Source organism: Drosophila grimshawi, unplaced genomic scaffold (assembly GCF_018153295.1).
Source record: "Drosophila grimshawi isolate 15287-2541.00 unplaced genomic scaffold, ASM1815329v1 contig_1377, whole genome shotgun sequence".
In the NCBI taxonomy this organism is placed as follows: Eukaryota; Metazoa; Arthropoda; class Insecta; order Diptera; family Drosophilidae; genus Drosophila; species Drosophila grimshawi.
This window is the reverse complement of record NW_025062900.1, coordinates 21,806,387-21,823,298: the sequence shown is the minus strand read 5'-3', so window position 1 is coordinate 21,823,298 and position 16,912 is coordinate 21,806,387. Positions and strand designations below refer to the sequence as shown.

At 37.9% G+C, this 16,912-nt stretch overlaps 2 protein-coding genes across 4 annotated transcripts in view; both read left to right on the top strand.

The window, feature by feature from the left end:
* The window catches only part of LOC6566641 (probable G-protein coupled receptor 158), a 30,886-nt gene that overhangs the window by 13,468 nt on the left and 506 nt on the right, over positions 1–16,912 (top strand). Inside the window, exons 2-13 of one of the 3 annotated variants that reach the window (XM_032739574.1) lie at positions 2,618–3,450; positions 11,308–11,547; positions 11,621–11,679; positions 11,998–12,117; positions 12,320–12,400; positions 12,472–12,820; positions 12,950–13,018; positions 13,110–13,511; positions 14,222–14,416; positions 15,868–15,995; positions 16,127–16,238; positions 16,674–16,694. In XM_032739574.1, the coding sequence (XP_032595465.1) occupies positions 2,755–3,450; positions 11,308–11,547; positions 11,621–11,679; positions 11,998–12,117; positions 12,320–12,400; positions 12,472–12,820; positions 12,950–13,018; positions 13,110–13,511; positions 14,222–14,416; positions 15,868–15,995; positions 16,127–16,238; positions 16,674–16,694 (2,472 nt within the window). In that variant the 5' untranslated portion in view covers positions 2,618–2,754. Of the gene's footprint in view, positions 1–2,617; positions 3,451–11,307; positions 11,548–11,620; positions 11,680–11,997; positions 12,118–12,319; positions 12,401–12,471; positions 12,821–12,949; positions 13,019–13,109; positions 13,512–14,221; positions 14,417–15,813; positions 15,996–16,126; positions 16,239–16,673; positions 16,695–16,912 lie in introns of all 3 variants that reach the window. The other 2 variants (XM_032739573.1, XM_001993126.2) reach the window with 2 other exon arrangements.
* On the top strand, positions 179–1,996 carry LOC6566642 (aldehyde dehydrogenase, mitochondrial). The gene has a single exon (XM_001993127.2). It carries the CDS (start codon positions 258–260, stop codon positions 1,812–1,814), a length of 1,557 nt encoding a protein of 518 aa, XP_001993163.1. The 5' UTR covers positions 179–257; the 3' UTR covers positions 1,815–1,996.

Sequence of the window (16,912 nt, the reverse complement as noted above, 5' to 3'; positions counted from 1 at the left end):
TGATATATATTTTAATGTCGGAGACTTAATTCAGAATTACCCTCTATATTATAAATCTGAAATTATGTAACTTCGGGAATATTATTATATAAATATTTTTATTGAACATGTTAGTCAGGCTTAGTCAAAGTAAACAATTTCATTTACAAAAGGAAAACATCATGTTATGACTAATATTAGATTTATTGTAACACAATTTCGGGCCACACATCACACTTCAAAATTATAAAACAAATTGTATTTTCCAAATTTTAAAGATGCTGCGTCAGTTAAGAGCCAACTTACTATTGCATACAAGTAGTGTAAAGATTATCACATTAGCTGCATTTTCGGCAAAAATAACACCAGATAAAAATCCAAGTATCTATCAGTCTGGCATTTTCATCAACAATGAGTGGCTTGATAGCAAGTCAGGCGAAACCTTCTGCACCATTAATCCAAGCACAGAGGAGGCTATCTGCTCTGTTGAAAGAGGAGGGAAGAAAGAAATCGATCTAGCCGTGGAGGCGGCTAAAAATGCATTCAAACTGGGGTCTCCTTGGCGCCGCATGGATGCCTCGGACCGAGGACGTCTGATAAATCGACTGGCAGATCTCATCGAACGAGATTCCCTCTACTTGGCTAGCTTGGAGACCGTGGATAATGGGAAACCCTTCGCCATGTCTAAGAAGGTGGATTTGCCACTGACTGTGAAGAGTCTGCGATACTTTGCCGGATGGGCTGACAAGATACACGGCAGGACGATAGCCGCTGATGGTGACGTCTTCTGCTACACACTACACGAGCCGGTAGGCGTGTGTGCTCAGATCATACCCTGGAACTTCCCCCTCCTGATGCTCGCCTGGAAATTCGGTCCAGCCCTGGCCACTGGAAATACAATAGTACTGAAGCCTGCCGAGCAGACACCGCTTACGGCCCTCTTTGTAGGTCAGCTGGTGAAGGAAGCTGGCTTTCCGCCGGGTGTGGTGAACATCGTGCCCGGCTATGGGGATATAGGCGCCTATTTGGCTAAGCACTGCGAAGTCGATAAGGTCGCCTTCACGGGCTCAACCGAAGTGGGTCGTCAGATTAAGTCGGCTGCAGGCGACACAAATCTGAAACGAGTTACCCTCGAGCTGGGTGGAAAATCTCCAAACATTGTCCTAGCCGACGCAGATATGGACTACGCAGTTGAGATGTCCCACTTTGCACTATTTTTCAATATGGGTCAGTGCTGTTGTGCAGCCTCGCGAACTTTTGTCGAGGATAAGATCTACGATAAATTCGTGGAACAAAGTTGTCAGCGTGCCAAAAAACGCAGTGTGGGCGATCCGTTTGACGAGAACACCGAACAGGGTCCACAGATCAGTAAAGAACATATGGAAAAGATATTGGGAATGATTCAGACGGGAGTAAAGGAGGGCGCCAAACTGGTAACTGGTGGTAAGCGAGCTGATGGACCTGGTTACTTTGTGGAGCCAACCGTATTTGCAGATGTTAAAGATGACATGGCAATTGCACGCGAAGAGATCTTTGGTCCTGTTCAGCAGATTATTCGCTTCAAGAATATAGATGAGGTCATCGAGCGAGCAAATGACTCACAATACGGCTTAGCTGCTTCTGTATTTACCAAGGATCTGGACAAAGCCAACCATATTATTGGAGGTCTGCGAGCTGGTACCGTGTGGGTGAACACTTACAACGTGCTTGGGGCTCAGAATCCATTCGGGGGCTATAAGATGTCGGGACATGGCCGAGAGAACGGCGAATACGCTCTCTCGAACTATACAGAGATTAAGAGTGTAATTGTGAAGGTGACGGAGAAGAACTCCTGAATGATGCTTACAAATCAATCAGGAGTTTGCTCCCGCCGCGAGGTTTGAATCTGTGTTTTAAATTTAAGTAATTAGACAGCAAAAAAAATTGTGTACAAAAGTCAATTGCACTTCAGAAACAATTTACAATCTATAACTATAAATATAATTGTAATAATAAAAGGTGCCACGAACACTTTTAATTAGTATGTGTTTAGTAATGGCGAAGAAGAAGTGTAGCTTAATGCAAGAGCCTTTGGCAAAGATACACAACTGAATTAATCGACCAACTCTGCTGATCGATATATTATTTTTTATTATATATTATTGGCAAATGTATTTAAAAGCTCTTAGGCTAAGAAAGATAAAGTTGCAAAACTAGTGCCGTTTAATTATTAATGGACAAAAAGTTGTAAGTGTTCCATTCAAAGTGGATTGCGTCATATTCCAGCAAAAAGTTGCAAAAGAACTGCAAAAGAGGCCAAAAAACTTTTTCAGTCTCCGATGGAATTGTAGTTTTATTAATTAGGAAACTTCTTCAGATGTTTTCAACTTTTTGCTGAAGGGAAATATGTTCAATATGTTAAATTTGTGAGTGTTTTGCCTTTTGGTCTATTTAATGTATACAAATTTACACTTCAAAAGAATTTCTACCATTTTCTATTCACAATCTGTATCTGTATATGTGTTTCCTGTATCAATTTCTACGATTTTCGATTATGGCCAGATTTTGACAACGCTTGTACTTAATTGGAGCACAAAATTCATATTTATTTTTGGTTTAAAGTATGCTAAACTAAGAGACAAACTTTTCTCATTTGCAGATGTGCGAGTTGAAAAACAAATTGAAGCCACGCCTACAACGACAACAAACACAAAGTGCTGCAACTGGAGGAAGTTGGCGAGGAGGAGGAGCAACCGCAACAAATTTTTATACAACAACCCGAACAACTTTAGTGATATGGAACTGTGCATAGCAACAAAGTCAAAAGCTCAAAGTTCAATGCATGTTAAAAGCAACTATCAAAATATAATAAATAATATTAATATTCACAAAAGATGCCACCAAAATCAAATGAATACTCAACAAATCAGCCACAAATGCCACATGAAACACAGAGATCGAGACCACCTGAAAAAGCAACAACAAAACCAACGAGCAACACAACAACAAAATAGCAATAAACAAAATCGAAGCAAAAACAATTGTTATCCACAATGCCACAGACTTCATTTGCGTCTGCTGCTGCTGCTGCTAATGCTGCCACTCGCCCAGCATACCACGACTGCATCACCTGGCGGCAGCAGCAGACGTGATGCTCTACTCGCCTTCTACAAGCGTGCCCAGCTGCGCGAGATGCTGCCACTTGGAGTCCAGGAGTTTCAGTTGCGCGAATCCGCAGGAATCGATTTTGATGAACTGACGCCCACTGGCAGCATGGTCTCAGCCCTTAGTAATGCGGAGCGTTTGCGTAAGCGTAGCGCCTCAACAACATCAAAACCAACAACAACAACAACAATAGCACCACCACCAACAATAAAACAAACAACAACACCACCCACAACAACAGCAGCAACGTCAACAATCACTGCTACGGGCAGCAAAAAGTCGGAAAAATGTGAACCCAAAGTCCTGGAATCGCTGCCCGATGAACCGGTAAATTAAAAATTTCCTATCTTTATATACATTTATACATATATAAATTAAATAATTTTAATACGACTGATTGACTGACTGACTGAAAGCAACCTAAATATTTATGATGTATGAGCGTCGAGCAACAATCAAATATCTAAATACAGTGCCAACATCAAAGCATCAAAAATACAAATAAATGAATAGAGTAAAAGAAATTTCAAAATTTATAAAAATATAAATTGTAGACTTGCAAAACTTTCTTAAAGCTGAAAATTTTTTCTAAATTAAATACATTAATAATCATGAATTAGACTAAAGATATATACTACATTTAAATTTTAAACAAAATAAAAAAAGCAGAATAAAATTAATTCAGCAATAATAATTAAAACGAAAAATTATCAACTGTTATAAATTTCTAATAAGCCGGGCCACTTTTCTAAATGATATACATTAATAATCATGCCTTAGTCGAAAGATTTATACTACATTTAAATTTGAAACAGAATTTTTATCATCTAAATTGATGTTCAAACTCAAGCCCTTGTCAAAATTAAACTGATTGCCAACAATTTCATGCTACTTTATTGTGTGGCTTTAAAGCATCCATTAAGATTGATGATAAGTTAAAAAACTCCACTCTTGCCATATATGTCAAAAACTATGATTTTTATAAAATACATATCGAAAAGAATACCATTAGGTAACTAGTTTTATATATGGTGCTTGCTGATGCATTTGGCAAAGCTGAATCATTGGCATCCAATTACTTAAATTTTTTATTTTATTTTTTATGTTTTTCCTTTTGCTTTTTGAATGTTGTTGTTGATGTTGTTATTGAAACAAAAAGCAGAGCAGCATATAAATTTGTGCGACTGTTGTTGAAAAGCGGTACAAAAGCAGTTGCTGGCAAGTGGACAGTGAGGCAAGCATGGCAAGGAGCAGCAGCTGGCGGGGCAGCAGCAAACAATAACAATAAGAACAAACAGCAACAATAACTCTTGACAGGCATTGGACAACGCGTCCGCTGTTGACCAGAGCCACAACAAAAGGCAAACACACAGCGATGATGTTTTTTTTTTTTTTGCCTACCCCAGCTGCCGGCTGTTGTTCCTTGTGCGCTCCACTTTATTCATTACATTGTACGACACTTATATATATATATGCATATATATGTATAAGTAGCTGTATATATGGGGACTACGTGGCTAAGTTGCGCACACACTCAAGTGTGTATAGATACCAGGGAGATACGCCCTAATGGCAATTTACAAATTTGCTTGCCATTTTGTTCAATGCAATTGAAATTGTATCTTTTAATTATGGCTCTTCAGCTGCTCGCTTGGAAAGACAGCCAGCCAGCCAGCCAGCCAGCCAGCCAGCCAGCTTCATCGATCGCTCCCACACCCCATACGTATTTGCATCTGTATCTGTGTGTATTCAGGGGGTGGCAGTGGGTTGAACAGCTGGTACGTGGTACATTGCTTACAGGCTGTCCCATTGAATATTTATACGAAACACGTAGTTGGCTATATATAGATGTTTGACAAGGAACGAAGTATTATTATCGCTTGAGTGTAAACTTGTAATAGGCAAAGTAGTCTTAGCATTAAGCAAATTACACAATCCAATATAGCATACATGATTGCATCTTGCGCTCAATGCAACTAGAGATCGATAACAATTGTAATTAAGATAAGATCAACATGAATATTGAGCAAACACACGTGGAATAAAAATATCAAATCAAAGAAATAGCCTATTTAAAAGTGCAAGTAGTGTGTATAATATTCTTATAAATATATAAATGAAAGCACCTCATACAAAATGCAGCTAAGACAAATTGAATATAGAAAATAAGAAAGAGCTAGTTTAAAACAGGTACTCGTAGAAATTATATTTAAGTTCACTTTGAAATTTACAAACCTTTTCATAAGTCACGAAGTGACTAGTTGCTTGGCTGATGAGCTGCGTGGTTGGAATTGTCGCTATCTTTAAATTTGAAAATCCTTACTGAAATTGTCATGCAAATTCAATTAAAATATCGTTGATAGACCGCACACTGGATACACAAACCAGATACGACCCGCAGACAGACTCGGAGCGGAAAACCGGAGGCTGTGGCTCTGTGGCTGTGTTGCTGACTTCTTTAGTATCTTTTAATTAACTTGCGAGAGCAAAACGCGTGACACGCCGTCAAGTAAATCCTCATGTAATACCTGTAACCCTCCTAGCTGCCACAGCTCTCCCTTCCTCCATCCCACACAGCTAGAGATAGTATGTGCGTCAGACATGGCGTATGCGTAATATTTTTTACGACCGTCAACAACATTGCAGGGCGGGTTTTTGCCTTCGAATTTTCATGCGCGTCGAATTGCGCAAAAAAAAAGGAAGATTTTCGTCAGCATGAAAATGCGAAAGTCTGATTCAACTTATGCTTGCGGAGTGCGCTAGGTGGTTGGTTGTGGGGGTGGGGATGGTGTATGGGTGGTCTGTGTTGCTGCTTCAGCAACTTTATTGATTAGGACACCGGAAAAAAGAGTGCCGCCTCCTTGGCAGTTTTCGACCATGAAGCACTTTCTCAACTGCCAAGCTAGCAGATTTAAATATTCATGCTAATTGCCCGCTTTGGGGTCGATTGCAAGCTGCAATTTTTCTCACAGCCCCCCAAACAATTGTCAACTGCCAACAAAATGCCCAAAATGAATTGCAGTAACAGTTAGCAATTATCATATTTGATATCCTTTCTTTCGTCGTAAGAAGATATTTAAAAATTAATCAGAACATTTAATAAAGTGTTGATTAGATAGTTGTCAAATTACCTATCCGAACTGCGAACGACTTACAGGATTTGAAACTAGCACGGACTTCTTTACGAAATGAGACTTTGAGAGATTTCATCTATGATTGAAGAAGATCGTAATAAAATTATTAACCAATTAACAATCAAAGAATTTAAATCGCATCTGACGTAAACGTCCGATATGTACACACTGTAGCAGGCCACTAGTGTAACACAACATGGAACTATGCACTTAACATATGATATCGATGTAGATCGATATCATTGGTGTGATCACCAGCCTGAAGAAGAAGAGCTCAATCGCTGTGAATAAAGTAAAATGATCAGACGTGTTTACAAGAGATATAATTTAGTTTTGACTGCTACAACACTAATTTATTCTGTGCAATATCTAAAATTACTTTCGAGTCGAGAGCCAACTTCGGCTAGATCAGGAGTTCTTGAAGCGAATAATCTGCTGAACAGGACCAAAGATCTCTTCGCGTGCAATTGCCATGTCATCTTTAACATCTGCAAATACGGTTGGCTCCACAAAGCATCCAGGTTATTACGATGACCGCCAGTTACCAGAGTAGCGCCCTTCTTTACTCCCGTCTGAATCATTCCCAAGATCTTTTCCATCTGTTTGGACCCTGTTGGCTGTTCTCGTCAAAGGGATCACTGACAAACTTGTTCAACGAACTAATCATAGATCTTATCCTCGACAAAGGTTCGCGAAGCTGAACAACAGCATTAACCCATATTGAAAAATAGTCCAAAGTGGGACATCTCAACGGCGTATTCCATATCTGCCGTATTCGTCCTGCCGTGAGCCTTATCTGCTCTTCCGGAAACTATCGCAGGCTCTTCACAGTCAGTGGAAAATCCATCTTGTAAGACACGGCGAAGGGTTTCCCATTATTTACGGTCTCCAAACCGGTCAAGTAGAATGAATCTCGTTCGATGAGATCTGCCAGTCGATTTATCAGACGTCCAAGCATCCATACGATACCAGGGAGAACCCAATTTAAATGCATTTTTAGCCGCCGACACGGGTAGATCGATGTCTGTGTTGTTCCCCCTTTCAATCGCACCAAGAGATTCCTCTGTGGCTGGATTAAGGGTGCTGCACGTTTCCATCGAGTTGCTATCTATCCACTCGTTGTTAATAAAAATGCCAGTGAAACGCACTTCTGACCTAGTTTGCGGTTTCGGTGCCGTCGAGCAGAATGCATCTAGAGTAGGGCTGCTACCTTGCGGATCATGTAAGCCCTCACTTTTGAGAATAACTTGGATTAGTTTCGAAAATGAATTAAACTTGACTGCACAGCCGGAAATCGGATTCATTTTTGAAAGAAAACTTACTTCAATTAAGGAAGGGGGGAATTCCATTTATACTGCATTGAAATGGTCACAGCTTGTAGTCAAAATTGCAGCAGACAAAGCTCAAATTAAATTGTTTTTCCAAACTCACTTCCACGATTGAACTCATCTTCTTCGAGCTGATGAGTACATCATCGATATCGTTTGATATCGATATCCTATGTTAAGTAGCGTGTTGCATGTTACAGATGTTATTACAATCCTATTACAGTCATAGAGCCTGTTACCTCCAGTAACACTAGGCTGCTATCTAATGCATGTTAATATTGAACTATTCTATTTTCTTGTAAATCATAAGCTGTGAAATAATTAATGCATACGCTGAAGGCGCATGCCAGAAATGCTCGCAAAAGTAAAAAAATGGCGTCGCTGCAGGCAGTTGCTGAAATGCGCTGGTTATTAAAGCAAATGAATTACTGTTCTCACGTCTTATGCAATTTACGGCATTCAAAATTGTTGAAGTGTGGCCCGCAATTTGCATGCTGCTTGAATAAGCAACCGTTTTGCTAAATTGCATTGCGGCTCAGACTTGAAAAACACACACACACAAACACAACACACTCAAACAGCGAGACTCGCTGGAAGGCAAACGGGGCGCGCAGGAAGATGCTCTGCATAATGAAAGATGTGCTCTGGAGTGCTGCATACTTCTAAGCTGCCCAGATGAGATTTGTAAGTGTCAACAGCAACAACAACAGCAACAGCGGAAAAAATAACAAAACGCAAAGCAAAGCAGCTGACATATTTTATTCATTAAGCACAAAGCGAATAACACGATGGCAAAACATGCAAATGACAATGACAACAACAACAACATGCAAATGCCATATGAGCATGTAAATATTTTTATGGTCATAAGTAAGAATTTAGTATAAACATGCACTGAAAGCATTTTCTTGTTACGCTTGATTTCAAAAATATTATTTAAGGCGAATTAAATAAGCCTAAAATTCGTACATTTTAATTTTCTAAAAATAAATCTTAAGCTTAGTCCTCAGCATTGCGTGATTTTTATTTAATTGTTTAATTAAATGTTAATAATATAACATTATTTCCACTGTAAATAAACTAAAATTAAAAATGAAACAAAAAATAAATAAATAAAATAAGAAATATAATGAAATTTAAAATCGTGCGACATAATTAGATTATATATTTTTATTTCCATTTTTTTAATAGGTAGATGATAGTTTAAATTAACTTAAACACTTTTACTGAAAAAATATTATTTTTAATTAAAATCTATTTGAAAAACGATTCAAATGAAATAAGTGAAACTTTAAATTGAATAACAAATTCTAAATGCCAAAGCAGCGCATATTCACCAGCAAATATTTATGACAGTGTAGACACGCACATACACACACACACACATGTATACACACACATACATGCCAAATGCCGGCATAGCCGAGCGCGCGACGAGATGTCGAGGAATGAGACATTAAAAAGCCAGTAAAACGCGCTTTACGGATTTTGTTTCAGCTGCTGCTGGTGTGGTGGTCTGTGTGTGTATATATATATATGTATATATGTGTGCGTGTGTGTGTGATACAACACTTGGCATAGTTGCTGGCTTTATTTACATGTGTATAAACCGTATGTGTGAGAGTGCTTGCAAATGTATGCATGTTTTATTGCACACTCGCTTCTGTTTTGTGGTTTTTGCTATTTACAAGTGTTTCACTGTTTTTCTTCTTTTTATTTTTTGCCGTTGTTGTTTTTATTTTGTTTATTTCTCTGCTGTAGACCGCAACACGCCTGAATGAATCTACCCCCGGTATACATGTGTTATTTGTGCACAAATATGTTTGTTTCTTGTTAATAATTCATTTGGCTTTTCATCTGACACACATAACGTATACGCAATGTGGTCGCCCCACCGGCTCGAGCATTGCTAATGGGAAATATTTGTTAGAAAAGCCAAAGGTGACTCACCCACACACACACACACACACACAGTTGACAACCACTCCCTATCCTCCACTTTCCACTGTCCACCCCCCATCCGCTCTCTTTCTTCTCTATGTGCTGCGGTTACCTTTTGTTTCCAAAAGGCATAATGATGTCATCAGGAGTTTTGTGATGTGTCGACCTCAGAAAATATCCTCAGTGCGTATCCTTTGCGCATCTGTGCTAGGATCCATCCAGTCACTGGCACAGTATACATTTTGCGCACCGCTCTGCTTGGACATTAAATTGTATTATTTTCAACGCAGTCCGACAGCAATAACTTTTTGATCTACACTCAGAAAAAAGGCTTTTGACTACAATTCACCATCACTTCAAGCTAAATATATTTATATATTTTGTTAAAGTTTTACTGTCAACGAAAGTCAATTTTTCTCAGTACTCGCGAAACGAGTTGAGTCATCGATAAAATGAAATCAACTTAACACTTAGAAGAGAATTTATATTCCATATTCAAAGTATATACATGTGTATATAAGAGCCTTATAGTGTCTGTTCGGCGATTTAATCATAAATATTTATATATTAAAGATGGTTCCTTTTGTCGCCAACTTTCCTTGTCACAATTTCAACATCTATTATTTTTTTAAGTGATTTTTGTTTCAGTGAATTCTAAATTGTAGGGCAAATATATTTTTAAGGTGTACGCATTTACAGACGCAAAGGTGTTGGACCGTGCTAAACCGTGTGACATGTGAATAATTAATAGCTAAACACACTCATCCCTCAAGCCATAAAAAGGACTGCAGAGGTTTTGTTTGGTAGGGATGGTGAAGGGGGTTCGGGGTTGTTTTCTTGATCATCTTATTTACGAACGGGTTTCTCTTCTTGCGCTTACATCAATTATGGCTAACACTTAACGTTAGAACGCATTTCAAGCCAGATTTTATTTTGAAGCATAGTTAGTGCATAAAATATATGAATAATAATAATTTTATAGCTACTATTACTGACCGAGTCACACTTATATGAGGCTTATTATAAGCAAACTTAGTTTTTCACGTGAATAAATTATGATTATGATAACATACTCTCTGCTGCAAAACTTTCTTGAACATACTCTCTAAATTGAGTGTATCTCTAAAGATAGATTGCATTTGTGAAGTATTTTTTCAGGCTGCTGTCTTGAACTTTAAATAAACCTTATTATGAAGGGCTTCATATTTAATTTATTTAAGCTGTGGCTCGAGAAATTGCATAGCTAATTGCTACATTGCAATCAGAGACCAATCTGGGATGTTTGTTCTATCCGGTAACTCAAAATTTATTAAATTATAATTGCTTTAATTGAGTCGACAAATAATTGAAACGGTTGCATTATTAAGGCATGTAAAAGTCAAGAAAATGTGCCACACTGTTTTCTAAAATACAATTAGTATCTAAAACAAAAATATGAATTTGTTTAAATTTATGCATATGTAGGCATATGTGTATATACATAATATAATATAAATAATGAACACATGTATATTTATAAATTGACAAAAATTTGTATTTTCTGACTGTCTCTAGCGGGTTAGCAGCTCACCATTCAAACTTCTGTTCGGGAGGGCATCTGGCAGGTGCTTTTCGGAGCACTTTTGTCGAATATCCGCCCACCTTAACTGCTCTAGTCTATAAATAGTTACATTATTTATGGAGTCATAAGGCATAAGTTTTATAAATTGACTTGCCTCTGAAAAAGCCATAAGTTCTCACAGTTGCTGATTTACCTTTTATGTATTGCATTAAAATTACAGTATTATGACTTCACCGATATCGCCGAGGAAGCCGCACGCCAATTTACGGAATACCTGTCGAATAAGTTTCCAAATGCGGACGCAAATGTTGCCATCGATAAACAGACGAGGGAGGAGGTGAGCCGGCGAGCCAATGTTATCGCCAGCTATGCCCTCAACGAGGATGACAATCTCCTTGCCTTTGCCATTGCGGCGCCCAGCATACAGGCAGTTGTTGTCAAATTCAGGGACAATGTGACGGTCAGTTTTGCAATTACTAAAAAAAAACAAATTTTAGCTAATGGATTTGAATGTGTTTCCATGCTTTCTTCAGATACCACCGAATCAGGTGCATAACAAGGATTACTTGGGCTCCTATTGGCGGGAATTGGGGTAAGTTGAAGAGTAACATGACCTAGGCTTAGATTAGATATAGATTTAGATTTGTTGGAGACTTAAGTTTTATAAATTGATAGTTTTACTTTGTTTACAGTTCAATTTCATAGATTTTTTTCTTATAGAAATTTACCAACTAAACCGATTGAAAAACCCAATCAAATTCTTAATTATGGTTAAGCCTTTTATCATTGGTTTTATTGGTATTCGTCATTACTACGTTAGTTACTTCTACTTAACGATTATTTGTTTAGTTCGCGTGCAGCGGTTTTGGGGTTTCTAATTGATTTGATCCTATCGAAAAAATACTTCTAGGGCCGCCTGGAACAGCAGTGATGGCACCCAGGAGTGGGGAGCGCCCTTTCGTGACTGCAACCTGTTGACGGGGCGCTGGCTGTGGCCATTTCGCATATCATTCACCAACCACCGAATCAAGTAAGATATATATAAAAAATTCGATATATGTACGTATCATATATACGCCTTAAGCGATATCCAAATGGATTTTAAATAATTATAATAAATGAATGAAGTTAAGTGATTGACTATCAATCCTGCCAAATTTATTGTATCTATAAGAGATTATAAATAAAAAAGTGTTATATATTTAATAAGATGTCTTCTTTACATTTTACAGAATTGTTGCTGCTGCATTTGTGGCAGCCGACGAGGATATGTGCAACGATGGTCTGGAAGAGGTCTTTGGTCGACGTCACGGGTTAGAAAATAGCAATATACATTAAACATAAAACATAAAATGTAAATTACAAAACTATTTTAAACTTTCAGTTGTGATCGCAACACCACATTCTGCCTGCTGACTGAGAATAAGCCGGCGGCGACTCGTGATCTTTACACGTGCCTCTGTCGCGAATCCTATTATCTGCCCAATGCCACATTGCAGGGATTTCGCGGTGATCTCGTCGAGCTGTCGGAGGGCTTCGACAACTACTCGTGTGTGCCCTGTCCGGGCGGATGTAGCAACTGCGACTTGCATGGCGCTTGTCTCACCTTTCAGGTGGATGATGCACTCAACGTTGATGCCTGCCTGCGCATCCTGGTTGCCATTGTCCTGGGCGCATGCATTCTGTGCTGTGTGGTCCTCAGCGTTATTGTGTTTAGGCAACGTAAATGCAAGGTTCGTTTATATTTGAGCTCCAATTAAGATTTAATTATTAAAAGTAAATATTACATTTAATTTGTAATTTATTTTTTACTTTCTGTATATTTAATTAAATAAATAAATAAATTGTGGAATATTTTTTAGGCCATCGCCTCGGGCATGTGGACCGTGCTGGAGACCATATTGCTCGGCATTGTTTTACTTTATGCATCGGTGGGTAATTTCTTCCTTACTCAGTGAAAACTATTTCCATTTTTTATAAGCTTGTCGATATCTTTATTTTACTAATTCAAACTGTTTTTAGGTTGCCGTCCATTTCTTTCCCGCCTCCACGGAGCGCTGCCTGCTGGAGCCTTGGCTGCGTGAGATCGGCTTCATTACGTGCTATGGCGCCATTATATTGAAACTATATCGCCATCTGGTTGACTTTCGAACACGCAAGGCTCATCGCTGGGTGCTGCGCGACGTGGATCTGCTCAAGTATCTGGGCACCATGGTCTTTGCCGTCATCTGTTACATGTCCGCATTTACCGCATCCTCACTGGATCTGCTGGAGAGCGCGCAAATGGAGAGTCTACGGGAGGCCAGCACAAACACTTGCCGTCCCCTCAAATGGGAGCTGGTGACGCAGACCAGCGAGATATTCATTCTCTGCTTTGGCCTCCACTTGGCCATTGCCAGTCGCAATGCCAACACACAGTTTCGGGTAAGACAACTAAACGAGGGAAAAAAAACAAATTACTTAAAGGACACTGGAAGGACACTGGTCACAATCGAGCTGAGCAGAGGCACCAGGTCCAAAATGTCTTTTGGACTGCTATAATCAGATCCACGGGGAAGAATAGATTTTTTAGATTCACCGGTCTCTTAACAGGACACTGTAGACTAAAAAGTCACGTACCTAAACCACACTCAGAAAAAAATTCTGACTTCATTTCAGAAAATCGTCCTGAAATCTAGAAAGTTTTCGGGTTTTTAGAAATAATTTCCAAATATAACAAAAATGCCTTAAAAATGAGAAAGGATTGAGTTATTATTTAAAAAAAAAAATTTTTCTATTATCAAGAAATACATGAAAGAAATACAATGAAATTTACTGGCTTATCTTTTATATTAGAGTTTAGCTGTTGTCTGTTTTAGAGACTATCTAAAAGGTTTATATATGTGAAATCCTCCAATTCTAATGTTTGTAAATAATACAAATATTTCTAAGTTTTAGAAAAATTTACCCTCAAATTAAGAAAAGAAAAAAATAAGTTAATATAAATATACTTATAATATATATAAATATTAAGCTGATTTAATCTTACTGCCAAAGTATGTCGAATTTCTAAAACGTAGACTATTTTTTTCTGAGTGTAATAATAATCATTTGATTTAAATCCACTTTATTCTCTGTTTTTTTTTTTTTTGCAGGAGCGTCAATTTCTGGTTACAGCGTTGACGCTAGAATTTCTCGTATCGTCCAGTTTCTATTTTCTGCGCTTTGTTTATTTGCCGGAAATGAGTCCCAGCGCCATTTTGTTGGCGCTCTTTGTGCGCTCGCAGCTGACAAATAGCCTCGCCTTGGGTTTGATATTTGTGCCAAAATTGTGGTATCAGCACAAGCAGGTAACAAAAATTGTTGTCAATTTTTCATTTATTCAGTTATTCGGTTATGGTTATGGTTTTCCATTAACTTTTGTTTTCCAATTAAGATTTATTTCTTGCTGACTAGAGTGCGTCCAAAGTTTGTTCGAGTGCATACAACGAGTTATATAAAATATATATAAATATACGATATATACTAGAAAGTTGAGGTAATCCTTAGCTTAGGCTTGATTTGTGCTCATTTGTCCGCAATCATCGTCGTCGTCTTCGTAGTTGGTCCACATAAAAGTAAATTTGAAACTGTAAAACGTAAACGTACTCGTCCTTTGTATTTGGTATTCACATTTTGGTTGAGGAAACGATTTTTGTAAACAACATCAAAAAAAATTTTAAAAAGAAAAACAATTTGAAACTGCTAAAGAAAGCTTTTTGCTAAACCAAATTATTTGTCAATTGTTCTGGTTTTCGTTTGTGGCGTTGAATTTTTGGTTTTGGTTTTGTTGGTTTTAATTTTAGAAAATTATCCAATTTTAGTATTAAGCTAACATTTTTCATGAATTTTAGTCAAGCTATGAAGTTGCTGCAAGTGTCATTTTTATACAAGAATGTTTACTGTATGTATTTCGATTTGATTTCATCTCATCTACCATTCCAAACCAAACCATTTCGTTCTCGTTTCCATTGTGTTTTCTAACTGCACTCACATTTAAGTTGCACAGCTGTACTTTAAGACGTTTACTAACACTGGCTGCATGAAACTTTATTGTGTCTGCATGTACTTTTTTTCTAATCACAACAGCTAACAATGACAAAAATCGGTTTCCTTTTTAAAACCCAACATGCATACCAAAACTATATAAAAGTATTTTCTTCTTCAACTTCTTACACAACAATTTATAATCTTTATATATATATATCTATATATGTCTATCTCAGTCCACCTCTCTCTCTCTCTCTCTCTCACTCTCTGTTAACCCGTGCCTAACTCTCTAACTAAGTAGTTGTGTTAGCTAAAAGTCCAAAAAACGTTTAGTCGTTGTCACTTATGATTAGAATTTGACCTATGTTTATCTCATTTACAGCACAACAAGAGACACAACAACGCCCCCACAAGCACACATAAATAAGAGAATATACACATACATATATATATATATATATACACATATATATAATCCATATATACTACTTAAGAATCCATCAAAATTCAAATACACAATTGACACAAAGAGCACCGAACTTTCTACTATACTTACTTTCAATTCTTTCGATTCTATTAATTCCTTGACTCTCAGTTGTATTTCCGTTTCCGTTTCCCTTATCCGTTATCCGTTTTTTAAGTTTTTTGTCTGTTTTAGTTTTGTGTACTTTCCTGAGTGTGTGTTTTGCGGTGTTTGTTGCATCTTCATAGCTTGCAGGTTCGTTCGCTTGCGTATGATCTATCAATGCGTTTACCTGTGGATGCTTTCAAGGGTACGTCACACGATGCCGGCCAGAGATTGGGTGGCGGCTATGCGGGACTGTGCCTGGGCGATCCCGACATCGGTGAGCTGACCATATCCGAAATGACTCCCGAGGATATACGTGCCGAACTCAAAAGGTAAGATTCAGCAAACCCCCCCAAAAATAACATACACAGAGAGAAGACGAAGCAATCTTTCCATGGTATACAAAAACACCTATGCAGTGTGTTCCAATTCCAATCGTTTCACATTGTTTTTCCCTTTGTAGACTGTACACACAACTGGAGATACTGAAGAATAAGACGCTGCGTCAGGATAATCCGCACATTAGTAAAAGACGCGGCGGTCGGAAGGCGGGTCATCGTCGCTTCTCATTGCAAGTAAGTGACTGAAGACCGACTGGCCGTCAAGTCAGACGGTTCACTGTAAAATACATTTTCATCAAGGCCAAATCCAGCCAGTGAAAAGAAAACGAAACGAAAAGAAAACAAAAGAAAAGAAAATACAAAAACCTCTTACTTCTTCCAAAGCAAGCGAAAAGTTATCTCGAATGTTTTTTATAAAAAAACTGCAAACTTAATTCAAGATCTTGTGCCCCGCCCCTTCCGGCCCCCCTCTATCAAAGCCTAAGCTCTTCCCAATTTCTTTCTATAACTGTCTCTCTTTAACTCCACCACTTCCAATTGTAATATCTTTTCTGTGTCAATATATAAATATTAATATGAAATATATCTATATATATATATCATTGTTCTTGTCATGACTTGTAAAAAAAAACTCAAACCCACCAACAAAAACCAATACTCTAAATGTAGAAAAAGGGCAGCAAAGATAAGGTAAGAACCGTCAGTCACTCTCTATCTGTCTCTCTCTCTCTCTCTCTCACTGTCACCTACACGTAAAGCTAACCTTAAAAAAACCTAAAGCCTAAATCTAAAAAAAAAATCAAAAAAATACCTAACTATGTGTTGTGAATAATCAGTAAAATACAAGAATTGCGCACGTTTGTCTTGTAGCGCCTAAATCTACGTAACATATCGATAAATCTAATAAC